The following is a 27,510-nucleotide window of genomic DNA, read 5'->3' as shown; positions in this document are numbered from 1 at the left end:
CTATAAACAGACAGGAGGAGCCAAATTGCTCCTTCAATATTTTGCATAGAAATTTCTTTCGCTAAAGAAGCAAATTTTTAAATGTATTGTCAATTATCTGACTTTTTTTAGTTAGGACGAATTTCAAACACTAGAGGTCAGATTATAAGAAAGAAAAGTGTAGGGTGGCTGGTGGTTTATAAGATGCCATAAATTTTATGACAAATAGGCTTTTACAATGGTGTTCTAAAGCAGAGTTCAATGTTAAAGTGAATGGGTGGCTTTCTCAGCCTAAATGGTTAAGGATGGCATCTCATCCTCAAATCTGATTTAATAATTTTATTAAGTATTTGCATTTAAGTAGACAAGTTTTGAAACAATGTCTAACCCTGTTCTGGAGACCATTTTTGAAGATACTCCTTCAATCACTGAAGCATAAAAATAGTTCAAGGACACAATATAAACTGACTCTTCTTTATAAGTGTATCCACAGTTGTAACACAAATCATCACTCACACCATTAATTTTACCACATAGCTTTATATAGAAAGCAAAACACATTTAAAGATGTTGAAGTAGTTATTATAGGATATAAACCACCTGTTTCTACACAGGCAAATGATGTTATTGTAACAGTAGAGAAAAGGTGTGGCAAGCCCAAGAACAATGCCATAAATATAGGTATGAATTTCATTGATATTCCCCCACTCAGGAACTCCTCATTTCTCTAATTTCCTGCAACCAAAAGGACCACTGTCTAATAGCCACAGCACTTCTAAGGGAGCGGGAATCGGGCATGAAAACACTAGGAAGGCATGCATGCAGGATTGTATTGAGGCTCCCATCAGCCAACGTGATCTAACAAGTGGAATAGACACACTTAAAAAAAAGATTAATTAATTTATTTGAAAGGCAGAGTTACAGAGAGGCAGAGGCAGAGAGAGAGAGAGAGAGGTCTTCTATCTGCTTGTTCACTATCCAAATGGCCACAATAGCAAGAGCCGGGCCAATCCGAAGCCAGAGCCAGGAGCTTCTTCCCAGTCTTCCATGTGGGTGCAGGGGCCCAAGGATTTAGGCCATCTTCCAAGACATTCCCAGGCACATTAGCAGGGAGCTTGATTGGAAGTGGAGCAGCTGGTTTAGAACTGGCACTGCAGGCAGCAGCTTTACCCACTACGTCACAGTGCCTGCCTTGAATAGGCACACTTTCAAGGCCCTACTGGTAGTTTGAACTGTGAAGAGAAAAGACAAAGGGGCTGGCGCTGTGGCGTAGTAGGATAAGCCTCCACCTGTGGCACCTGCATCCCATATGGGTGCCAGTTCCAATCCTGGCTGCTCCACTCCCAATCCAGCTCCCTGCTAATGGCCTGGGAAAGCAGTGAAGATGGACTCAGTGTTTGGGCCCCTCTACCCACGTGGGAGAGCTGGAGGAAACTCCTGGCTTTGGACTGGCCCAGCACTGGCCATTGTGGTCATTTGGGGAATGATGGAAAATCCCTCTCTGTCTGTAACTCTGCCTCTCAAATAAATAAATAAATAAATAAGAGAGAGAGAGAGAGGGCAAGTGAGAGAGAAAAAAAGGACAAGTGAGGGAGAGGAGGCAGTGTGTGGGGGAGAAAGAAAGGGAGAAGAGGTGGATGTAGGCAGGCTAGGAAAGGTAGGGCACTCACACAGTAAATAAAATGTTAATAAATAAAGCTATTCACTTCTTTTTTTTTTCTTTTTTTTTTTTTTTTTTTGACAGGCAGAGTGGACAGTGAGAGAGAGAGAGACAGAGAGACAGAGAGAAAGGTCTTGCTTTTGCCGTTGGTTCACCCTCCAAGGGCTGCTGCGGCCGGTGCACCGTGCTGATCCAAAGCCAGGAGCCAGGTGCTTCTCCTGGTCTCCCATGCGGGTGCAGGGCCCAAGCACTTGGGCCATCCTCCACTGCACTCCCGGCCACAGCAGAGAGCTGGCTTGGAAGAGGGGCAACCGGGAAAGAATCCAGCGCCCCGACCGGGACTAGAACCCGGTATACCAGCGCCGCTAGGCAGAGGATTAGTCTATTGAGCCACAGCGCCGGCCACTTCCTCTTTATTCTTTGGTAAGTTGCCAAAAACAATATAAATAACATTTATAATCTTACTAAATGTGTGTCATTCATGGTCCACTTTAGAGTGAAATTCTAAGTTAAAGAACCATACATGACACATAACGAGCATGTATGGTAACAGATTTGATGCAAGGGTACTAACAGCATTGCATGACAGTCTTCACCGTCACCGAGGTGATGTAAGGAGCAAACTCCTGCTGTGACACAGCGCTTGTCAATTCTGCAGGCCCAAGCATTGCCTCGTTCCAAGCAAACAGATGTGTAGGGGTGCAGCCAGTTACACCGATCACCAGACACCTCAAAATCCTTCTCAGTGCATCATGGCATCCAGGCAAAATGGAAAGCCGCCGTTGCATAACTGCCCAAATCGCCTTGTATTTTTTTTTTTCTTTCCAGGACTGTCTTTCTCAGGAACATTCCATAACTCCCTCCGTTTTCTAAACTTCCAGCACAATCCCTACCCATATCTATTTTCCTTTAAGGGGGGAAAACACTCATAAATCTTCTTTCGTTGAAAGGCAGAGAGACAGAGATAGAGATCTCTCCCATCCACTGGTTCATTCCCCAAACATCATTATAGATGTCATCATCCATGCTTGCCAGACAGATGAACTGATGTCATTCACAAGAAAAACTGTTTGGAACTGTCTTCAGAAAGCCCTTCTAAGACAAAGAGCTCAACCTCATCCCCATGGTGGGAACCACATGGGGGTCTTGTTAACCTGCCCTGCCTGAGGAATATGTAATCTGACAATTGCAAAGCCCTCTTTTCCAGGGATACTCAGACATATGCCTCTGGAATTTACTTGTGTGTGTGCCCTGTCAGGGAAGCATTTTAGCCCTGGTTAGCTTCAACTTATTGCCAAAATTTGTGCCATGCTTGAATTGGTAACTTGGGCCAGGTTACAAAACAACAAAACCAGTTAAAAAAATTAAGGAAGAGGCCACGTTTTATATATTTATTTATTTTCATCGACTTGAAAGAGACAGAGAGAAAGAAATCTTCTATCCATTGCTTTAGTCCCTACACAGCCAGGTTTGGCCAGGTTGAATCTGGGAGCCTGGAAACCCATTTGGGTGGCAGGGGCCCAAGAATTGAAGCTATCATCTAATGTCTTCCCAGGATATCTCAGCAGGAACTTGTTTGGAAGTGAAGTAACTGGGATGCAAACCGGAGAGAGGTCTTCCATCCACTGGTCCACTCCCCAAATGGTCACAGTGGCTAGGGCTAGACCAGGCCGAAACCAGGAACCAGGAGCCAGAAGCTTCTTCCAGGCCTCCCATGCGGGTGCAGAGGTCCAAGGACTTGGGTCATATTCTACTGCTTTTCTAGGCGCATTAGCAGAGAGCTGGATAAGAAGTGGAGCTGCAGGGACTCAAATTAGCACCTATATAGGATGCTAGCCCTGCAGGTGGTGGCTTTACCCCCTATACCACAATGCTGCCCCCATTTTTGTTATTTGTTTGTTTGTTTAAGATTTAGTTTATTTATTTGAAAAGCAGAGTTAGAGAGAAGAGGGGGGAGAGACAGAAAGAGGTCTTCTATCTGCTGGTTAATTCCCAGATTCTGTTCCGGTTGCCCCTCTTCCAGGCCAGCTCTCTGCTGTGGCTAGGGAGTGCAGTGGAGGATGGCCCAAGTACTTGGGCCCTGCACCCCATGGGAGACCAGGAGAAGCACCTGGCTCCTGCCATCGGATCAGCGCGGTGCGCCAGCCACAGCGCGCCGGCCGTGGCAGCCATTGGAGGGTGAACCAACGGCAAAGGAAGACCTTTCTCTCTGTCTCTCTCTCTCACTGTCCACTCTGCCTGTCAAAAAAATAAAAAAAGAAGTGGAGCAGCCAGGACTCAAACCGGTGCCCATATGGGATGTCAGTGTCACCTTAACCCACTATGCCACAGCGCCAGCCCCTGATTTTGTGTTTTATAACAAATTAGGTAGTACTGGGGGGAAAGTATAACAAAAAGATTTTTTAAAGTAGGTTGGACGTATAACTCTTAAAACACCAAAAACAGTTTATATTTTCTTTTCATAAAACATGTGAATGTCAATGGTGTAACATATTTAAGAAAAGCTAATAACCCTTATAACATAAAACAAAAATTTGTGCATATTTATTCATTTGAAAGGCAGAGCAAAAGAGAGAGAGAGGAGAGAGAGAGAGAGAGAGATTCAAAGAAAGATGTTTTATCCACAGGTTCACTCCCCAAGAGGCTGCAACATAACATCAATCCAACAATAAATTATTAAAATCTATTATATGATTAAATATTTGGTACTAAGTAACTCCCTAAGCCCAAATAAATAATTAAAAGTTATAAAGTTCAAAAAGAGGTACTTTATTGTAGGCAATACCACACATCTATGCAGGGGGGGTCCCCTTCTTGACTTCCATCCATCTCTGAAGGTTTGGGGGACTGTTCCAAAGTGTTTCAGAAATCCTGCTCAGGTCTACGAAGCAACCCAAAAGGAATGTTGATAAGTAATATGGTGCCATGGGCTTCATAGTTCGAATTTTCATTATCTTTACCAATATTTAACATAAAGTTATTACAGAAAATTCTATAAAACCTAACAATCTGAAACAACCCACTTCATGCCACTTTTCTCACTGTTTTCCTTTGACTCCAAATGAAATGAATTACTGGCTTTTCCATGAGCACATTGTAGATTCTAAACACTCTCATCTTTGCCTCAAAACAAAGCTGTCTAACTAGAAAGCCCTACTTCCATATCCCCTTGTGAAAATCCAACCCAGCTGTCTATTTCTATCTTAAATTAAAATGCTATATAGTTTTCATTCCAGCCATAAAAAACCTTTTCCTCCTTTTTGATGTAGCTTGTTGGTAACTTTTTACAGAATGCAGCTTCTGCAAATATTCCCTGCTTATTTTTGTAAATGTAGTGTCTAACTGCTAGTGCATTAAGGGTAATGATCATTTATTTGCCATCTTTTTATATCATGAAATATCTAGTACAATGTCATGCATAGCATGGATACTCAGTCCACCTTTCCTTGTTAGAGCTAAATTAAATTGAAGTAATCTTCTTGACGTTAAGGACATTATATCATCAACAATTCTAGAAAAATAGTCATTTAAAGGAGGATTATCTGATACTCATGCAATGGTATTTTCTGATCTTGATACCCTCAGTCTGTTCCCATAAAACCCTTCTTCCATTTACCACTTTCCATATAACTTCAGATGTGACTTACCAGCAAGCAGAATGAGGCTGGCACAGTAGTACCTCACAGAAACATTATCTTAATCTCTCTACATATTTTTTCCAATGACCCTTGGAAAGTAACTAAGATTGCTTTACTCTGTTTTCCAAGAGACTACAGATTCTCTACAAAATAGTTTACTAAAACCAATGTTTCCATTTTCTGAAATTCTCCCAGAGAATAATGTCTATCAAAGTCATCAGCGGCAATTAAAAGCTCAATATTAAAACAACTTATATTAAAAGTGACAACTTTATCTTCTTTAGGGTGACAAATTATTAGATTTACAGCATTTTCAAATGCTATTTCCTTAGAGAAACTATAGTAGTATGTCAGGTTCTACCATAATCAGCATGAATGTAAGAGCACCACACATTGTTTCTTTTCTACATGGGTCATGGATGGTTAAATACCCATGAAAATTAAAATAATTTTTGAAACTTAAACATTCTCAAATGTTCACAATGCCAACAAGACACATATTTAAAATATAAAGGAATAAATGACAAGAAAACTCATAATACATTTGCAAAGCAACAGGTAAATCAGTGTCTAATTTTCACTTACATACTTTAAAAATAAGCACAATCACTATAAACATTACAAATGGGCCTTTTCAAAATTTCTAGCCATTAATCATTATACTTATTACCTAATACTTGCTAATTCAGCTAGGTCTCTAGTCTAGAAATATTAAAAGTGATAATAAAACACAGAAATGCACACTTCTAGGTAATTCTTCTTTTTTACATCATAATCAAACCAAAACTTTTCATATTAAGCCTTATATAATTAAGTAATAAGTAAAAGCCTCATATACATTTAATTATAATTCTCAATAACTCATCTCAATCACCAAAGGGAAATACAGACCTGGCTTATTTTTATTGAAGAACAATCTCTTACTGACAGAATTTTTTCTCTACTAACATACCTGGGTTAGACTTACTATTTCTGGACTGAACAGCTTTGTGACTCAGTTATAATGTGCTAATGAAACAGCTTCACTAACGCAACTGTAAGATCTAACTGGGTGAATCAATCACCTCAAGTAGATATGTGCCTGCATACACACATTTGTATGTCAAGTGACTCAGCTAAGCTGAAAGGCAAAGAAATTTTAAGAGAGTTGTTTATGTATCTAAGTCCTGTGTCTTGATAACTAAATTCAAAATAAGGGTCAGTTACTATCTAGAAATTTAATTACTATGGTCAGAAAAGAAAAGGTGTGCTTAGAAATTAGACTTGTTACTTTCAATTCTCATTTTAAAATGTTTGATTTTTGAATATACCAAAACTATTCAATTTTGATATTTAAATTACAAACATTTTCTGTTTAGAATTACTTTAAAAAACAACAGTACACCATTGTAAGCAAGGATATAAATCAATGAATTTTATGACACTGAATTTAAAATAGCCATTTTTATCACTTAGCTATATAAACTAATATAATTATTAAAAGAACAATTTTTAAATGTTTTACCTTTCTTCAAATGATTCTTTGTTTTGAATGGTTGAGATCTGTGATAAAGATAATACTAAATTTAAATATGCCAAATGTGCATATAAATGTTTATATTAAGCCATTTAGAAAAATATCATTTAATATATTATTTTAATGTAAATATTTTGTAAGACTAAGGTATCAAAGAACCTAAAAAATTATCATCATAAGTTGACACTGAAAGAGACATTATAGAAGAGAAGCAGATCCCAAAACTATATTTCTAAATTAAAAGTCAGGAGGGCTTTATAGTTTTATTAAACAAAGTACTTAGAACTTACCATTATATATTATCTAACCCATTTTTAATTGTTTCACAAAAATAGTACATATTTATGGAGTATCACATGATGTTTCAATACATGTCTACTTTGTATATGTTCAAATCAGGATAAACATAGCTATTTTCTCAAAATTTATCATTTCTTTGTAATAAAAACATTCAAAATCCTACTACTCTTTTTGAAGCATATAGTAAATTATTATTTATACAGTTACCCTACTATGAATAAAATACCACAACTTTAATCTTTTTAAGTATTCTTTTTCAAAGGCATATAATGCTAATATGATACATAATATCCCAATATGATACACTTTTTGTAATTTACAAATTTTTTTTAAAATATACTGATTATACTGTATACATGTTTTTTTAAAAGACTTGATTGATTGATTAATTGATTTGAGAGGCAGAATTATAAAGAGAAAGAGAAAGAGACACAGAGAAAAAGGTCTTCTACCCATTGGTTCATTCTCCAAATGGCCACAATGGCTGGAGCTGAGCAGATCCAAAGCCATGAGCTTCCTCTGGGTTTCCCATGCAGGTTCAGGGTCCCAAGCACTTGGGTCATCCTCCACTGCTTTCCTAAGCTACAAGCAGAGAGCTGGATGGGAAGAGGAGTAGCCAGGGCACAAACCAGCACCTATATGGGATGCTGGCACAGCAGGCAGAGGCTTAGCCTCCTGTGCCACAGTGCTGGGCCCTGTATACATGTCTTAAAACATTACAATGCCCCATGTGTAAGCATTACATGTTTTTTTTTAAATAGAAAACTTTTATTTAATAAATATAAATTTCAAAAATTACAACTTTTGGATTATAGTGGTTCTTCCCCCCATAACCACCCTCCCACCTGCAAACCATCGCATCCCTTACTCCTTCTCGCATCCCATTCTTGATTAAGATTCATTTTTAATTATCTTTATAGCATTACATGTTAAGCAAAAACATTCTGAAGTAAAAAAAAAAGTACATGTAGAATGTTTACTCAAATATGAAAGTCTTCAAAAAGTTCAGGGAAAAGTAACAAATGTGTATTATGAAAAAATACACATGATTTCAAAATTCTTTTGCACCAAACACCTCTTAATTCCATTTTCCCCATAAACTTTTTGAAGTCCCATCATATATTTATTGAGATATGTAATGAAAAATGTTAGGTGAGCTGTGATCATTAAAGTGTGATTTTATTAATAAATTATCTCTTATAAATATGATAGATATTTTCTTATAGCATAAATGTTGATTCCAGATTTTATTCCAGGTCAGAACTTCATATATCTTGGTTTCTTCTCTTTTTTAAAAAAAATTAACTAATTTATTTATTTACATCATTGAAAGGCATGAGTAGATAGACAGAAAGGGATCTCTCATTTCCTGATTCACTCCTCAAATGCCTGCAACAGCCAGGGCTGAGACAGGCTGAAGCCAGGAGCCTGGAACACAATCCAGGTCCCCACCAGGAGTAGCAGGGACCCTGCTACTTGAGCCTTCACGCTGCTTCCCAGGATATACATTCCCACAGGAACAGAGCTGAGAACCAAACCCAGGCACTCTGACGCGGGCACCCTAAGTGGAGTCTTCAATGCTGTGCCAAATGCCTATCCCTAAAGCCAGTTTCCTCTACATAGAGACTAGCTGGCTTTACGCTTACCTGTCTTCTAGACGTTCACCAAACTGGTTTTCTTTCCTTTTTAAACACTGCTGGTGTACATTTCTAAGTTCCCTCTATAGTCGAGAGAGAGAGAGGAAGTGAAAGACACACAGAGAGATAGAAATCTTCCATCCACTGTCACTCCCCACATGGCCACAACAGCCAGAGCCAGACGAGGCCAAAGCCAGGATCCAAGAACACCAACAAGGTCTCCTACACAGGCAGCAGGAGTGTAAATACTCAGGCCATCCTCCACTCTTTCCCAGGCACATTAACAAGGAAGTGGAGCAGCCACCACTCCAACCAGCGCTTATAAAGGATGCTTAACCCACTGCGCTATAATGCCAGCCCCATGAAGTATATATTCTTAAGATAAAGGCAACCAAGCTAACACCTTGCTTGCATCCTTGTGAGAGATCCTGAGCCAGATAAACTAGCTAAGACATGCCTGGATTCTGGACCCACAAATATTGTGAGATAATAAAACAAAATTTCCCAAATACGGAAGCCTCAGTTCCTCCCTGGAAGGTCCCCCTCCCCTTTCCCTGCCAACAAAAGACAAACCCCTCAGCCCTGTGAATGCTCCCAGCTTGTTCTGGTTCCCCTGAGGCACCCTCTCTCCTTCCCCTGTCAGATTCTTTAGCTTTGCTATGATCGGTCTGCAGAGGTCACGAGAACAGATAAGCAATTTCTGAAAGCTCTCTAGAGTCCAGCGTGCAGACTGGACTGAAGAGAATGAATTCTGGGGACAGGGAGACCAATTAGAGTCCTGCTGGCAGCTTGACTAAGGGAACTGTCAGTGAAATTGAGAAAAACAGACAGAATTTTATGGCTTATAATTGGGTTGAGACAAAGGAACAGAGGGAAACCAATGAACCCCAAGTTTCTATTTTCAGCGATTAAGCAGATGAGAATGCCAGGAAATGATGAATTTGAGATGAAACAGGTCTGAGAAGAAGGCAATCCATTCATCTGGGGACATGATGAATTCTAGATTATGCAGCCCATTCAAGTAGACAAACTCAGTATTCTTATGAAAGACAGGACTGGAAATTAGATGATGTCTAGAGATAAGAGATTTATATGGCGCTGGAAGCCACGATGGTATATGAGCATGCTCAGAAAGAGTGTGTGGAATAAAACTAGATAGAACCCACAGAAATACCAACTTAAAGGATGGACATAGCAACAGGACAAAGAGGAATACCCAAGAAAGAAAAGGAAAATAAAATAATTGTGCTATTCCTTAAACAAACTACAGACTGTGGTCAAACACTGCAAAGAGGACAAGTCAGATAAAACCATGAAGCATCCTTTGGAACAGCAGCAAGTAGGTTTTCTGTGACACTGACACAAATGATTGTAATAGAGTGGCTGAGAAAACAGTAAGATGATAGTTAACTGAAGAATTATTATAAGAAAAGGACACAAAGACAATGAGTGTGAGCAATTTCCTTGCCATTTCCAGTATCAATCTGTTTCATCGGTTTCAACATTAGCCAGAACAGGGCAACCTAAATAAATGACATTACATGCATCATCCAGGCTAAGAAACTAGCAATTAGGAGATGTTTATCGACGTTGAGTTGAATATTATAGGATGTTAGGTGTGCATGGACTTATACGTAAGCCATTAAAAATTAGAAATAACTTGCCCATGTGAAAGTAACATGCATGACATATTAGGTAATAAAGTTACTCTTTTTGTTAAGATTCATCTTATTATTTTATTTAACTTCTTCTTTATTTAACTTGCTTATATGAAAACCTTCATTTTGGATTTAGGAAAAAATACTCAGAAATATAAAGCATTAAGCTATTAACAAATTGAGGGTTCAAATGTAGCCATATAGACAAAAGAAGATAGCTCAGGTACGATTACAGAAGTAAAAAGACCTGTATTTGAAATCTAACTCAACAATACTAACTGTGAAGTTGCATAGTTTAATTTATAATGTAGTTCTCAAGTCTATAATGAACTGATATATCCAGAAGGTAAAAGAGGGAAAGTCTAAATAAAAAAGCATAGATAATTTGAAAAATTTTCAAATTATATTATATATACATATAAATATGAAGTCAATGATCTTGTGAAAGACAAATTTCTACAACACTTACTGCTACCTCTGTTTTGGATATTTCCTTACCTGTGGATGTTTTTGGATTTTATCACTGATCTTTTGTTCATCTGTAACTGGAACTACTGATTTTTTTTCTTGCTTCAAGGGTATATTTTTTGTATCTTCATCTTTAACTTTTATTTTAGTAGTGTCCATTTCCAATGATACCTTGCACTTCTCTTGATTTCGGAGATACTCAAGTTGATTCTTAGTTCTTTCAGCTTCCTGTTTTTAAAGAAGTCCCAGTTTATCAAGTGTTGTTGTCTAGGATATTTTCCTGCTAATCTTGCAATCTTTAGTATTCTGTATATATTTATGCCCATCTTATTTCTCAACCTTTATTTTTATTGAGTAGGAGGAAGCTAGGTTAAGCCATTGGTATAATCGATACTTTAACAGCTCCACAATTAAAATTAAACGATGTGAAAAAAACTCTTCTACTTTTGAGGACTATTTTTACACATTAAAGTTTCTCCTTTTTTTAAGGCTGTAGTTTTTATACAGGCAAATTAAAAATCAATAAGAAATATATATTACAAGAAGTGGCATGTTGTAATCAGGATAATTAATACTTATAATATCAAAGAATGAAATAAAATGTAGAAAATAATTACCTTAAAATGTCATCTTTTATATTTTTATTTAGTTTTTATTTTATTTACCTATTTTATTTAGTTATATTTGTATGAAAGGATAGGTCAAAAAGAAGATAACTCATGAATAACCTCATCACCTAGGAAAATGTCTGTGGCTTCTTTCATTTTTTGTTTTAGTGTTTAGCTATAATTAGAAAAATAGAAGTGGAAGATCAGTTTAACTGAGTTTAATTGGAATACTTGCAGTATTTTTCCTTTAAGTATACTGTATATAAGTTTGAAATAGGTTGCTCTTATCTGATTAAAAAAGTTTTCATTCTGGCTTACTATATTTGATAAGAAAGAATATTAAATTTTATTAATACATTTCTATTGAATAAAATTAATATAACTTTAATTAGACAAACAGTATAATATGTAGACACTTTTAAGGTCGATTTTTCATTTAAAGAGCTTTTTATAGATCTATGTTTTGAAAAGGATTATTGATTTATGTATTGCAAAGGCAGAATCACAGATAGAAAGGAACACAGGGAGAGGGAACTTCCATCTGCTGATTCACTCCCCAAATGGGCGCAATACCCAAGGCTGGACCAGGCCAAAGCCTGGAGCCAAGAACTACATCCAGGTCTCCCACATGGGTGTCAGGAGCCCAAGCATGTGGGCCATCTTCCACAGCCTTCCCAGGCCATTAGCAGGGAGCTGGATAGGAAGTGGAGCAGCCAGACTTGAAAAGCATCACAGGCTACAGCTAACCTCTGTGCCAGAACAGCAACCCCTTTTATGGGTAGTTCCCCTCTTGTTAATTTCAAGGGAGTACGATATCCTTTACCTGTAAAGCTTGTTTCAGTTTTTCTTGGAGAATTTTATTTTCAACTTCCAGAGCAACTGCTTCTTTCTAGGAAGTAACAAGGGAGAAGATATATTCATTTTGGCAATTTTCATTAATTTATTTTTATAATTATTATATTACTAAAAGTCTGTAGATAGCCACAGTGATGACTGGAGCACAAGCATTTAACTATATATTTCTCAGGTATGAGGATACCTGAAATTACAAGTTCCTCTTGATTTCCCAGAGGAAAACTGACCAGGAGTCTAGCAAATTACAACTACAGTAAATTTAGCATTTCCTTCCCCCTTTTCAATAAGTCCTCAAAAATTTACATAGTGACATTTCTGTGTCAGCCAGTAGGATACAGCAGCACTCTGTGAGCTCTGACCTTCTAGAGATCTTTAGGTTTTGTTTGGTTTTCTTCCTTCCTGGAAACCCTCTGAAAATTAGTCTGGGCAGGCCTCTTGGAGGGTAAGATTCTGGAAAGAGGTCCTGCTGTCCCAGGTGGAAACCTCAAACGTGAGGGAAACTATCTTCAGATGGCCAACCTAGGCCGAACCTACCCAGACAGAACTTCCACCCAGTCACAAGAGAGAAACAAATCTGCTCTACATTTTAGAGTAATTTGTTAGTTAGGAAAAGCTAACTAACATCCAGCCAGGGAAATTTTCATTATTTTATGTCAGTAGGATATTTACAAAACTTGAATGTTCTGATAGGTTATTTCTATAAATGACTGCCACCAATTCCTCCTACCCTACAAGTGTAGGCTAGTCCTCTCCTTGTGCAGCAACTGTCCTTAGGACTTCTTTAGAGAGTATGGTGAAAAAACTTCAAGGACTTCTTTTTTTATTTTTATTTTTTGACAGGTAGAGTGAGACAGACAGAGAGAAAGAAATCTTTGGTCTTCCTTTTGCCGTTGGTTCACCCCCCAATGGCCGCTGCAGCCGGCGCGCCGCAGCTGGGGCATCGCGCCAATCCGAAGTCAGGAGCCAGGTGCTTTTCCTGGTCTCCCATGCGGGTGCAGGGCCCAAGCACTTGGGCCATCCTCCACTGCACTCCCTGGCCACAACAGAGAGCTGGCCTGGAAGAGGGGCAACCGGGACAGAATCTGGCGCCCCAACCGGGACTAGAACCCGGGGTGCCAGCGCCGCAGGCAGAGGATTAGCCTATTGAGCCGTGGCGCCAGCCAAGGACTTCTAGCCTGAGTCAGATTGTAAGAAACTCGATGGTTTTGGCTTTGCCCACTTGAGTTCCAGCCACCACAGGAAGCTCCTAAAACAGGAACTGCTTAAGGAAAAGGCCGTGTGGCAGGAAACTGAACACTGCCTCCAGAAGTTGAGTGACCCCCAAAATACGGAATGGAATGGAGCTCAGCCAATAGGTTGGTTGCAGCCTGCTGAGATCCCAATCGTAGGGCACAGCTAAGCCATAATCAGACTCCTAACTCACTGACACTTTGACATAATACAAGTTGTTTTAAGCTGCTACATTTGTGATAACTTGTTATGCAGCCATAGAAAACTAGTACAGTTGAGTTTAATGTTATATTCAGGGTCTCAAGCAGCCCTCTCATCTTTTACTGAATTTACGTTATCTGGTTCTTCAATCATTCAGGTACACACACCACCTTTCTTTAGCCACTCACAGTAATGATTAACTAAGAAATTAACTTGTAACAAATGAAAAAGAAGTATTCCAAAGGCAAAATGAAATAATGAGCTATCCATATTCCTTTTATTGGATCACATAAAACAGAGTAAGCTGCAAAGCTTATAATTTCTAATGAATTTTTTCTTATTTTCTTCTTACAACTTCTACATTTTTTGATAGAATACCTATTGTTTTACCCACTTTGCTAATGGAAAATGTCAATTTCAAATAGATTAAGGGAACTTATAATAAGTCACATAATTATAAGTTCCTATTATATATCCCAGTGATATTTTTCTTCTAAAATGCTAGTGTAGCAAAGTAAATCATAGGAATTTTCATAATCCTGCTATTACACAAATATGTCTGGACTTACTTTATTTTCTGAAACTTGCTGATACAAGTAAACTAAAAAAGACATACCATAGAAAGAATTTTAGTGCACACTCACTCACACCCCTCTACTTTCCTTCATACCAACGTTTATATATATAATTATCACACAACTATTAGTCAAATATAGACACATAGAAAGAGAGTGTGTGTTACCTGGACTTTAAGCACATCTTTCATTTTAGTTTGTTTGGTTGAAGTCATCTTCCTATAATTCAAATGCATCATGATATTTTAATGTATCACTTATTTGCTTTAAAATTTTTTATTTATTTTATTTGAGAGGCATAAAATGACAGACAGACAGACAGACAATTCCTATTCACCAGCTCACTCCTCAAGTGCCCACAACAGCTGGTACTGGAACAGACCAAAGCCAGAAGCCAGGAACTCAAACCACGTTACTGTGATATGGATGCAGGCATCCCAATCATTGGTTTAACTGCTAGACCAAATGCCCATCCCTGCTTTGCTTTTTGAGGACATTCAACCACTTTAAAGGGATGAAATTTTGACAAAAGAATTCATATTTTTTTAAAATCCAGAAAATCCATACAGATTAAATGATTAAAAAACTGAATAATATTTCTCAAGCTAACTTCTCACTGGTGTTATTATGTTAAATGACAAAAATTTTCAGGGCTAGCGCTGTGGCATAGCAGGTAAAGCTACTGCCTGCAGTGCTGGCATCCCATGTGGGCACCGGTTTGAGACCCAGCTGCTCCACTTCCAACCCAGCTATCTGCTATGGCCTGGCACCTGTGCAGGAGACCTGGCAGAATCTCCTGGCTCCTGCCTTTGGATTGGTGCAGCTATGGCTGTGGCAGTCAACTAGGGGGTGAAACAGTGGATGGAAGACTCCTCCCACCTCTCTCTCCCTCTCCTTCTCTGTGTAACTCAGACTTTCAAATAAATAAATAAATCTTTTTTAAAAATCTAAAAAATGGCAGAAATTTTCAAAGTACATTGGTCACTTTTTCTTCTCTGATCATTTTTTCTTCTCTAAAATAAAGGTCAAAGCCATTTGTCCAGTGATTTTTCTTTTCAAACAGAGAGTAAATTTATAGTTTCTTTTTTTTTAATTTAATTTAATTTTTTTTTTTTGACAAGCAGAGTTAGAGAGAGAGAGAGAGACAGAGAGAAAGGTCTTCCTTTTCTGTTGGTTCACCCCTCAAGTGGCCGCTACGGCCAGCGCTGTGCCGATCAGAAGCCAGGAGCCAGGTGCTTCCTCCTGGTCTCCCATGCGGGTGCAGGGCCCAAGCACTTGGGCCATCCTCCACTGTCTTCCCAGGCCACAGCAGAGAGCTGGACAGGAAGAGGAGCAACCGGGACAGAACTGGCGCCCCAACAGGGACTAGAACCCAGAGTGCCAGTGCCTCAGGCGGAGGATTAGCCAAGTGAGCTGCAGCGCCAGCTATAGTTTCTCGTTAAAACTATCTTTTGAGGGCCTGGGTTGTGGCACAGTGGGTTAAGCCACCACCTTCAATGCTGGGATCCATATGGGTGCTGGTTCAAGTCCCAGCTGCTCCACTTTTGATCTAACTCCCTGCTATTGGTCTAGGAAAGCAGTGGAAGATAGCCCAAGTGCTTGGGTCCATGTACCCATGTGGGAGACCTGGAAGAAGCTCTTGGTTTTGGGCTGGCCAGCCCTGGCCTTTTAGGGGATAAATCAGTGGATGGAAGACCTTTCTTTATGTTTCTCTCCCTCCCTCTCTCTATAACTCTCACTTTCAAATAAATAAAATAAATCTTTAAAAAAACCCACTATCTTTTCATACTAGGGTTTGATTAAGCAAATTCAAAATATGATGACTCTTTTACAAAATACTAAAGAAAATATTCACTTTAATAAAGCCACTTTACAATAATTTACCTACATAAAAATAGGTGTTTGTATAAAAATAGGTACAATTAAGTGCACAGTTTAAAAAAAGAACAAACTCTAGGAATTTAATAAGTTAAAAAGCATTAGCCAGGGGCCGGCGCCACGGCTCAATAGGCTAATCCTCCACCTAGCGGCGCTGGCACACCGGGTTCTAGTCCCGGTCGGGGCGCCGGATTCTGTCCCGGTTGCCCCTCTTCCAGGCCAGCTCTCTGCTGTGGCCAGGGAGTGCAGTGGAGGATGGCCCAAGTGCTTGGGCCCTGCACCCCATGGGAGACCAGGAGAAGCACCTGGCTCCTGCCATCGGATCAGCGTGGTGTGCGGGCCGCAGCGCGCTGGCCGCAGCGGCCATTGGAGGGTGAACCAACGGCAAAGGAAGACCTTTCTCTCTCTGTCTCTCTCTCATTGTCCACTCTGCCTGTAAAAAAAAAAAAAAAAAAAAAAGCATTAGCCAGACCATGGAAGAAACAATATAAATACTTTTTCCTTGTAATTATTTAAAGATTTGACCTGTTGTTTACTTATTCCTGAATATCTGGTGGTTCATTTTCCCCTCTAATATCCTTTTGTTATTTAATCTTCCTTTCCTCAGCTTTTCCCCACAACCATATGCTGGACTCTTTAGTAAACTATACATGTGATAATGTGCTTTTAAAAACCTGCTAATAAGTTATGTTTATATAACCTTGAGTTAGTTGTATAAAATAAAAACATAGATTAACAAAGAAAAGAAAGATTAACATGTGTCTTTATGTCTCACCCCTCCAAATCCTCATATTTTCCTTTGTCTTTTTTCTTCTCCATTTTTACACCTTTCTTTGTTGGGTCGTCTGTAGACCTTGTTTTCTGTGCAATTTTACATAATCCAGAAATAAATGGTTAAGGATACAATAAATTATAGGGAAATACAATTTATATTGCTGAGATTTCCATTTTACTTTGACAGTCACTATGCTATGTTTTAAGGAAAATTATCTGAATAGAAGCAAAATGAATAATACAGCTAGACTATTTGTAACAGTGCTTTGCTGAATATAAGTTGTAAGCTGACATATATTCAAAAAGACTAAATTTCTCAGATAAATTATAGTCAGTTCTACCACAATGTGTCATACGCCCTCCTGAAAATCACTTCACTATACAAAAGCATGAAATATATGAGAAAAATGGGTGAGGTCGTGTCATGTGAAAGTGCTGTCAATGTCATGTTTTTAAAAACAGAAACATGATAAAACAGCAGCACTACATGGTTTTACACAGGTAAATGATTGAGGATACATAAATATTACGAGAAAATATAGCTCTTTATCTTGAAAAAGACCTAAAGCTTATCCGTGCAAGTGAACCCTGAATAGACTGCAATTTGCAAGTTATTGCGCAGTAAAAGGAGGCGTATCTGAAATGGAATAAAAAGTTGTAACACCATATATGGGCTGGTGTGGTACACTTTACACAGGGTGAGCCAAGCTGCTTTCTGCCTTCACCTAGTATTTTATTTTTTTTTTTTTGTAGATGAAACTGTGTATAAACATATATAAAATTCAAATTATGCTCAAATTGTTTAATCCTGTTGGAAAAATTTGCATTTCAAAAAAATTAAAGCAAAACTGATCATATGTTCTAAAGCAATTCTGAACTGCCATGTACGACTTGATTATATAATCATTAGAAAAAAATTAACAATTAGATTATTGAAAATTTTAGATGAGCATAATAATTATTAAGGAATGAAGTGGTTATTTCCTGTTTTAGTCTACAACATATAACGGACAGATTTACTATAAGGGCAATCTTCTCACAAGTTAAACACAAAATGTAGTAATTCCTCATAAATATGAGAAATATGATAATAAATTAACAAAAATTTAACATCCCAAAATAATTTTATAGCTTACATGTAAGCTTTTGGAGTTCTTTCTTATTCAGAAAAAAATGAATCTGTATTGGCAATCAATAAACACTGAAATAAGGAGAGAGCAAAAAAAATCCCACTGAAAAACAAAGAAGCCATTGTCAGTGACCGTAAGACAACCTCAAGTGGAATGACATACTTGTAACTGGAGTCTATGATGCAAGAGAGAGGTGCAAATGTCTCAAATTTGATGACAATTATACACTGCAAAACTATATAAAAACAGCAAGAAAGCTACCTCAAGACATATCATAATCAAGCTATTTAAAAGTAATGATTAAAAAACATTTTGAATGCATACAGAGGGGAAAAGCAGATCCCATACAGGAAAGGAGGGGAGCAGACTTCTTGACAGAAGTCAGAGGAAAAGGGAGCAACAGCTGTAAAGAACTTGAAGAAAAAAAGCAAACCAGAATTTTTTCTCCAAAAAAAGAAAAAATCAAGCCTGAAGGCAAAAATCAAACCAAACAAAAAAATTAAAAAAAAAAAAAAATCAGGGGGCCGGCACTGTGGCATAGCTGGTAAAGCCACCGCCTGCAGTGCCAGCATCCCATATGGGTGCTGGTTCGAGTGCCAGCTCCTGCACTTCTGATCCAGCTCTCTACTATGGCCTGGGAAAGCAGTAGAAAACAGCCCAAGGCCTTGGCCTCCTGCACCCGTGGGGGAGACCCAGAAGAAGTTTCTGGCTCCTGCCTTCGGATTGGCACAGCTCCGGCCATTGCAGCCAACTGGGGAGTGAACCAGCAGATGGAAGACCTCTCTCTGCTTCTCTTCTCTCTGTGTAACTCCTTCAAAAAAAAAATCAATATTTAAAAAAAATCAAAGGGTTGAAAGAATACATTAACAGCAGATTTACACAACAAAAGAAATAAAGAATCCTTCAAGCAGAACAGAACTATACAAATTAGAGCATTTAGAAAAACAACAACTATTATGCAGAATACCATGCACTGGCTACCAATTCTGGAGAGAGGGCTCTCAATACTCCTGCCATTGTACCTTGGTACCAAGGTCACCAAGCAAGCAACACAGCCAAACACTAAACAGAACAAGGCTTTACTTTAATGGAGAAGAGACAGAGAGGTCAGCTTCAATAACATGCAGTAGTCCTCTGTGGCTACCTGAGACAGAGCACTTGGCTATGGCAGCAGTCTCGTGCCAGAGGAAGGACCAAGAACTCCCCCTGTGCAGTCTAAAATACAAAAAGCTGGGGGCATCGCTAGAGAGCACTAAGCACGTGATTACACAAATCAAAGGCGCACTCCTAGAACAGGAAGCTATTTCATACGAAGGGGCCAGGCAAGCCTGGGCTATGGATGGCCCTAACGTCTTGGTAAGGACATATTTCAGGCCCACGGACAATAACCACATGGGTAAATTTAAAAAATACTTTTCTTATTATTCATATTTCTTTAAAAGGTAATAGGATACAGCAAGCCCAATAACAGTATGCTGTGGGGTTTACGGCATAGGCAGTATAATGTAGGAAACAACAACACAAAGGCTGAGAAGGGACAAATTGCACTATTTTAAGGTTCTTACCCATAAAGTGATTTAATATTGCTTGAAGGTAGATTCAATAAACTAACGACAAAGACTATAACCCTAAAGCAACCAATGCAGTCACCAAATGCAGCAGCAGCCAACAGGAAAGTAACACAGATTTTGGTACAGGGAAGCAGAGTGTGCTGAAGCAAAGAATTTCCAAACATGGAAGTAGCTTTAGAATTGGGAAGTGGGCACAGGCCTGAACAGTGTACTGAAGCAGAAGGAAACAGCAAACTGGGGAAAAAAAGAAAAATTCTTTAAATGATACACGGGAGAGTGCAAGTGAGAGAGAGAGAGAGAGAGAGAGGCACTAACTGACCACAGAAAACAAGATGATATCCTCTGAAAATGTAAAAGCAGGAACAAATGAAAAATGCCCATTCTTATGACTCAGCATTTCTATTCAATATTATTCTAGAAATCCTTGCTTGTGCAGCAAGGCAAGAAGGTGTTACAGGGGCTGGCACTGTGGCGTAACACACATCCCAGGTGGGCGCCTGTTCGAGTTCTCGGGGCTCCTCTTCTGATCCAGCTCTCTGCTATGGCCTGGGAAAGCAGTGGAAGATGGCCAAGTCCTTGGGCCCCTGCACCCACATGGGAGACTCGGAAGAAGCTCCTGGCTCTTAGTTTTGGATGGGCCCAGCTCCAGGCATTGGGGCAATTTGGGGAGTGAACCAGAGGATGGAAGACTTTATCTTTCGCCCTCTCTGCCCCTGCCTCTCTCTTACTTCCGAATAAATTAATAAATCCTTAAAAAAATGGTGTCACAAATTATTGCAAAACTAGATAACTTGGATTAAATCACACTCAGAAACATCTGCACAGGAAAGGAAACAATCAATACAGAGAAGAAACATCCCAAAGAATGGGAGAAAATGGTTGCAAGCTACTTATCTAACAAAGGATTATTATCCAGAATGTAGCTTTTGCAGCCATTTGACTTAGGGTTTTTTTTTTTTTAAGATTTACTTATTTACTTGAAAGTCAGAGTTACACAGAGAGAAGGAGAAGCAGAGAGAGAGAGAGAGTGAGAGAGTTCTTCCATCTGATGGTTCACTCCCCAACTGGCCACAACATCTGGAGCTGCACCGATCCGAAGCCAAGAGCCAGGAGCTTCTTCCGGGTCTCCCATGTGGGTGCAGGGGCCCAGCACTTGGACCATCTTCCACTGGTTTCCCAGGCCATAGCAGAGAGCTGGATTGGAAGTGGAGCAGCCAGCACTCGAACCGGTGCCCATTTGGGATGCTGGCACTGTAGGCAGCGGCTTTACCTGCTACACCACAGCGCTGGCCCAATTGCCTTAGGTTTTTAAGTGGCAAATAAAAATTTATTTCTAATCTATTTGACTTTGTTGTCTATAGTTTGATGGTGCAAGCTGTATAAAAATGACAGAGAAAAAGAAAATCCACAAGGAAACTGATTCTTTGGCATTTCTAGTCCCTCTAGTTGGGAAAGTGAACTGGAACACATGCATTACATAATAGCTGAGAATACCATAAAATTCATCCGAAATATATTTGAAAACCTTATTTTACTGATAATTCAGTAAGGATAATTACTTAATCTAGAAATGTCTTTTGAAATATTTAGATTTTATATGTTTTTCATAGCATCTTTTTTGGTTTCGATAGCTAATACAGTCATTTAGAATATTATTTTATTTTTAAAGCTTGGCTGTTATAAATTGCTAATGTTGAAAACATTGTATAATACATTTAAATACCTCTTTGACTCCTATCCTAAACTAAGAAGCCTCGTTTAGGTACTGTTTGCCATTCTCATACTCACCTCTGTCCCCTTCAGATTTTGTAGTTCATTTTCCAGCATCAGTTTCTCCTCTGATAGCAATTCAAAATCATCCTGCATCTGTTTGCATTTCTAAAAATATTACAATCTTAGTAATAATGACAAGCAAGCAAGCATTTCAATACAGAAAGGTTAGTTGGCTACTTAACCATTAAGGCAAGAAAGCATTAATTCATGAATATAATAATAAAACAATGGTATTAATCTGTATTGCGAAGCTATTATTGAAGCTAAAGAGGTTAAATATAAAACTAAAAGAGGCAATTAATGGAACTATTCAAAAGACCAGTAAAAATAAGGTATAATAAAATTAAAAGAATTGAGTTTCCCAGCTCACACATTCACAGATACATCTCTTGAGTAATCTGAGTCAGCACTGGTTCTTTATTTAGGATTATGTATCCTGACACTTTCCAGAGTCTATTAAGAACACAAGGACAAAATACAAGTTTAAATTAAGAGTGTTTTACTCACAGTCTCTAATGAATCTCGATCTTTCATAGCTCTGAAAAACCAAAAATATTTGTACTGTATTATAACTCTACATTTATATTTTTATCTATGTAACACATTTATGCATTTCATTTGTAAACAGTTTAAGATGATACAAATTAAGTGCCAAGTTGGTGCTCAGACATTTCAAATTGTGTTGCATTCAGATTTCAGATGTTCAACCTGTACTGCTGGTAGTTTGTGGTGACTCTCTCAGGATTTTCTACAAACAAGATCATGTCATTTGCAAACAGAGAAAAGTTTTACTTCATCCTTTCCAACTTATACACTTATTTTCTCTTTTTCTGTAACTTCCCTGGCAAGAACCTCCATTAAATGATGAATACAAGTGGTGCAAATGTGCTGTCTTTGTTCCTGATCTTAGGGAGAACTTACTCATCTTGCACCATTAAGTATGACGTTATCTATAGGTTCTTTGTACATAGCCTTTACCACATCAAGGGAATTTCCACCTATTCCCTGTTTTATGAGTTTTTTTTTAATATTAAGGAATATTGGATTTTGTCAATACTTCAGCTGAGTCTAATGAGATGATCATGTGGATTTTTCCCTCCTTTATTTAGTCAATACTATGTATTATATTAATTGATACTTGTATTTTAAACCAATCTTGTCTGAGATATATCTCATATGTTCATGATGTCTAATCTTTTTTATATGTTGCTGGATTCAGAGTGCTAGAATTTTGTTGAGGATCTTTGTGTTCATAGTCATAACAGTTATTGGTCTGTATTTTTAATTAGTTCTGATATTATTGTTTATTTTTTCTACTGTATAATACTAATCTCATTGGATGGATTCAGAAGTGTTAACTCTTGTATTTTTTGAAGAGTCTGTGAAGGATTGATTCAAGGGTACTTCATGGAAAATGGAAAGTAGACATCTTTTAATTATACTTTTCCATGAACTTTTTCAAGGTCCATCCTTCATAATGATTCTTTGTCGCTCCCCCTCTTCGTGGAGGAGCAACACAGGACCCTGCGCTGTTCTTTCTGTCTGCTCGGCCCTCCCCGGGTTTGCTGCTGGTTCTTCCCGGGTTGGCTACTATCCCTTCCACCTCCCTGGAAGGGCAGTTCCCCCTGGCCACATTCCCCACTTCCGCAGGGGAGCGGCACACCGCCGGCCGGCTTTCTCGGGGGCTGCACGGGTGTTCCTTCAGCTAGATGTTCCCCATAGATGTTCCTGGTGCACGCCGTCTTTCTCCTCCTTTATAGTCCTCCTCCGCCAATCCCAACTCGGCTGCCCACACGCCGAGTACGCTGCTCTCCAATCAGGAGCAAGTCCTACAGTTTATTAGTTGAACTCGAGGCAGCTGTGCGGAAGCTGTTTACTTCTCTCCCAGCGCCATATTGTGGGAGAGCAGATGCATAGAATAAGTCTTAATTCGAGTAACAGTCTAGTCCGGATTGCTCCCCACAATTCTTATCTAAATATTTGATAGAATTCACCAGTGAAGCCACATGGTCTGAGCCTCTCTGTGTGAGATATGTATTAATTACTCATTAAATCTTTTTATTTTTTATGGCTAAAGTCAGATTTTCTAGTTCTTGAATCAGTTCAGTTTGGATCTTTCTAGGAATATATAGAATTTAATTATCTAATTTGTTGCCACACTGATATTCATGGTATTCCCTTATAATTCTTTTATCACAGCTCATTGATTCATACTCCTAACAAAAATTGAGATTCTTTCTAATTCTGCTACTATTGAAATGATGTAACAATTTTATTTTTCTATGCTTCCTCGAGTATATTTGTATTTTTTCCCCTGGGGTGGATGAAATGGGATTTGTTGCACTTTATGGTATAAATTTTTGTTACTGTTAAATAAACTGCACTAAAATATCCTTGAAAGTAGGAAATTTCTATACTATACACTAGCATTGTAGGAGTACCCATCATACTACCTCTGTCAAGACTTGACATTAGAAAACTTATCAACTGTGGTTTTTTTATTTTTTTAACTTTTATTTAATAAATACAAATTTTCAAAGTACAGCTTTTAAATTATAGCGGCTTTTTCCCCCCATAACCTCCCTCCCACCCGCAACCATCCCATCTCCTTCTCCCTCTCCCATCCCATTCACATAAAGATTCATTTTCAATTATCTTTATATACAGAAGATCAATTTGGTATATACTAAGTAAAGATTTCAACAGTTTGCACCACACAGAAACACAACGTGTAAAGTACTGTTTGAGTACTAGTTATACCATTAATTCATATAGTACAACACATCAATTGTGTTATATTGGTAAACAAATAAAAAAATGCTGTCATTGTTTTTGCTTTGCATTTCCCTGATCACATCATTTAAAATGCTTACTGTCCATTTTATGTACCTTAAATTATCTTTTTATATGCTTTGTCTATTTTTCTTATATTTTTACTTTTTATGAAGTTACCTATCATTACCTTTTTCTATTGTATATGCAGAAATATTTTCCCCCAGTAAATTGTTTATATCCTTAGTTTCAGTTTAAACAAGGAGTTTATGATCTTGATAGAGCTAAATACTTTGCCTATTTAATACTTCCCCAGTTTAATTTCTTTAACATTTATATCTATAATCAACATTATGGTTCTCTGAATGGTGTAAATTCTGAACTTGTCATTGAACTTGTCACTAATTTTTAACCAAATGGATGCCTTTGCCTTGCCAGTGCCCTAGCTGACCACTGAAATTCTGTGAACTTGCCATGATGGAATTATGATGAAATACTGACATAAAACCTGATACATCTGAAAGTCAAGGCAGCCTACCACCCTGATTTCTGGCCTGTGTGTCTCTCTTAAAAAACCATCATGAAAGAACTCTTAGCAAGCCGGTTTTCCCATCAGGACCACATGATTGTGGGAGTGGAAAATGTTTTCACCAAAGCTGACAAATCCATTCCCAGGGCTGGATACCAGTTCTTAGCATTCCGTTCACTAAACAGAAATTATGCTTTCACAGATCATTCTCTCATGAATCTCTGATAGGAACCGCAATTTGTCTCATAATTGAGAAAATAATTTTTCAAGGCCCTCTAAGTCTGTGATTATTTGTCCATTTCTCACTGCCCAAAGGTCAACAGCTGGAAAATGTATTGAGATCCTGAAGAATATGTGTAATAGCTCTGCCAAAGACCAGCATGATTGCTCTATCTTGATACCACAACTCATTTATAAGTACAGTCATGGGGCCGGCACTGTGGTATATCGAGTAAAGTGGCCACCTGCAGTGCCGGCATACAGTATGAGCACCAGTTCAAGTCCTGGCTGGTCTACTTCTGATCCAGCTCTGTGTTATGGCCTGAAAAAGCAGTATAAAACGGCCTACGTCCTTGCTTCCCTGCTCCCGCATGGGATACCCGGAAGAAGCTCCTGCCTCCTGGCTTCAGATCGGCACAGCTCTAGCCACTGAGGCCATCTGGGGAGTGAACCTGTGGATGAAAGACCTCTCTCTTTCTCTCTCTCTCTGCCTCTCTGTAGCTCTGCCTTTCAAATAAATAAATAAGTCTTTAAAAAGATAATAAATACAGTCATACTCTCTTTTAACCTATATCTTTAAACCACCTAATTGATGATGATGTGTGGTTAACATATTGAAGGTTCACTATATTTATTGTCTACATCTCAGGGAACTTAGGCATAACAGTATGGTATATGTCCAGAAGAGGAATTCCTGGATTACATAGTAATTCTATCTTCCATTTTTTGAGGAACAGTTTCTCCAAAGCAGAAACTTATATTCCATGTATTTATAATTTTTTAAATTTTAAAATTATGTACACAACATAAAAATTTATATAAGAACTCAAAATTTTTTGACAGAAGTCTTATATTCTTTTTGTGTTTCTAATATTTCGATAAAAAATGTACTAATTTTTATAAGTAGAAAATTTTATTTAAAAAGCTTACTTCCCCAACATATATGACTGTTTTTCAAGCATTTTCACCATCATATCCAATCGATGAGTCTCTAAATTAGCAGCCTCTATTGTAAAAAAAAAAAATAGAATAGGAAATTATAAAGGTATTACAAATTGACTGAAATCATACTGTATACTACCATAACTTTCTGCTATGGATGCAAAAATTAAACAAGTATAAAGAGGAGTTGGCAGCTGGCCCCGCGGCTCACTAGGCTAATCCTCCGCCTTGCGGCGCCGGCACACTGGGTTCTAGTCCCGGTCGGGGCACCGGATTCTGTCCCGGTTGCCCCTCTTCCAGGCCAGCTCTCTGCTGTGGCCCGGGAGTGCAGTGGAGGATGGCCCAAGTGCTTGGGCCCTGCACCCTGTGGGAGACCAGGAGAAGCACCTGGCTCCTGCCATCAGATCAGCGCGGTGCGCCGGCCGCAGCGCGACAGCCGCGGCGGCCATTGGAGGGTGAACCAACGGCAAAAGGAAGACTTTTCTCTTTGTCTCTCTCTCTCACTGTCCACTCTGCCTGTCAAAAAGAAAAATTAAAAAAAAAAAAAAAGAGGAGTTGGCAGTCATTTGAGTCTTTTTTTTTTTTTTTTTTTTTTTTTTTTTTGACAGGTAGAGTGGACAGTGAGAGAGAGAGACAGAGAGAAAGGTCTTCCTTTGCCGTTGGTTCACCCTCCAATGGCCGCCGCGGCCGGCGCGCTGCGGCCGGCGCACCGCGCTGATCCGATGGCAGGAGCCAGGAGCCAGGTGCTTTTCCTGGTCTCCCATGGGGTGCAGGGCCCAAGCACCTGGGCCATCCTCCACTGCACTCCCTGGCCACAGCAGAGGGTTGGCCTGGAAGAGGGGCAACCAGGACAGAATCCGGCGCCCCGACCGGGACTAGAACCCGGTGTGCCGGCGCCGCTAGGCGGAGGATTAGCCTAGTGAGCCGCGGCGCCGGCTCATTTGAGTCTTAAAGAAAAAAATTATGATGAAAATAGCTACTACCTTATTAAACACTTATTATGTACAAGTCATCATATTATTATCTCTTTAATCCTTAAATAACCCAAAAGAGAAGATACTGCCACCATTTTCAAACCAAGAAATCCAATCCCAGAAAGGTTATACAACTTGATCCAAACTGTGTTTTGGAAAAAGTGTATGTGTGGAGGGGAGGCATTATGGTACAGTGTGTTAAGCTACCCTCTGCAACACTGCACCCCATATGAGCACTGCTTCAAGTCCTGCCTTGCCACTTCCAATCCAGCTCCCTGCTAACGTTCCTGAGAAAGCAGTAGAAAATGGCCCGAGATGCATGGGCCCCTGCCACCAACATGGGAGACCCAGATGGAGTTCCAGGCTCCTGGCTTTGGCTTGGCCCAGCCTTGGCCATTGCAGTCATTTGGGAAGTGAACCAACCAGCAGATGGAAGTTAACGGGGTATGATAAAAGCAGTATTTTGAATTTGGGGGTGGGGGTGCAGCGCTATAGCGCAGCCGGTTAAGGCCCTGGCCTGAAGCACCGGCATCCTCTCTGGGTGCTGGTTTGAAAGCTGGTTGCTCCACTTCTGATCCAGCTCTCTGCTATGGCCTTGGAAAGCAGTAGAAGATGGCCCAAGT

At 39.1% G+C, this 27,510-nt stretch overlaps 1 protein-coding gene across 4 annotated transcripts in view; it reads right to left on the bottom strand.

The window, feature by feature from the left end:
- Positions 1–4,387: 4,387 nt before the first annotated feature.
- Positions 4,388–27,510, bottom strand: part of LOC103350869 (coiled-coil domain-containing protein 7) — an 81,099-nt gene continuing 57,976 nt past the window's right edge. The window contains exons 9-17 of one of the 4 annotated variants that reach the window (XM_070056097.1): positions 25,902–25,977; positions 21,959–21,989; positions 21,467–21,556; positions 16,509–16,636; positions 14,493–14,544; positions 12,288–12,353; positions 10,887–11,084; positions 6,782–6,819; positions 4,388–4,520 (exon numbers count right to left, since the gene is read on the bottom strand). In XM_070056097.1, coding sequence (XP_069912198.1) covers positions 4,502–4,520; positions 6,782–6,819; positions 10,887–11,084; positions 12,288–12,353; positions 14,493–14,544; positions 16,509–16,636; positions 21,467–21,556; positions 21,959–21,989; positions 25,902–25,977 — 698 coding nt within the window. In that variant the 3' untranslated portion in view covers positions 4,388–4,501. Of the gene's footprint in view, positions 4,521–6,781; positions 6,820–7,485; positions 7,676–8,720; positions 8,814–10,886; positions 11,085–12,287; positions 12,354–14,492; positions 14,545–16,508; positions 16,637–16,978; positions 17,065–18,226; positions 18,919–21,466; positions 21,557–21,958; positions 21,990–25,901; positions 25,978–27,510 lie in introns of those variants that run through there. The other 3 variants (XM_070056095.1, XM_070056096.1, XM_070056098.1) reach the window with 3 other exon arrangements.

Source organism: Oryctolagus cuniculus, chromosome 13 (genome assembly GCF_964237555.1).
Source record: "Oryctolagus cuniculus chromosome 13, mOryCun1.1, whole genome shotgun sequence".
NCBI classification, from domain to species: Eukaryota; Metazoa; Chordata; class Mammalia; order Lagomorpha; family Leporidae; genus Oryctolagus; species Oryctolagus cuniculus.
Note: the sequence above shows the minus strand (reverse complement) of the source record. Positions and strands in the feature narration are given on the sequence as shown.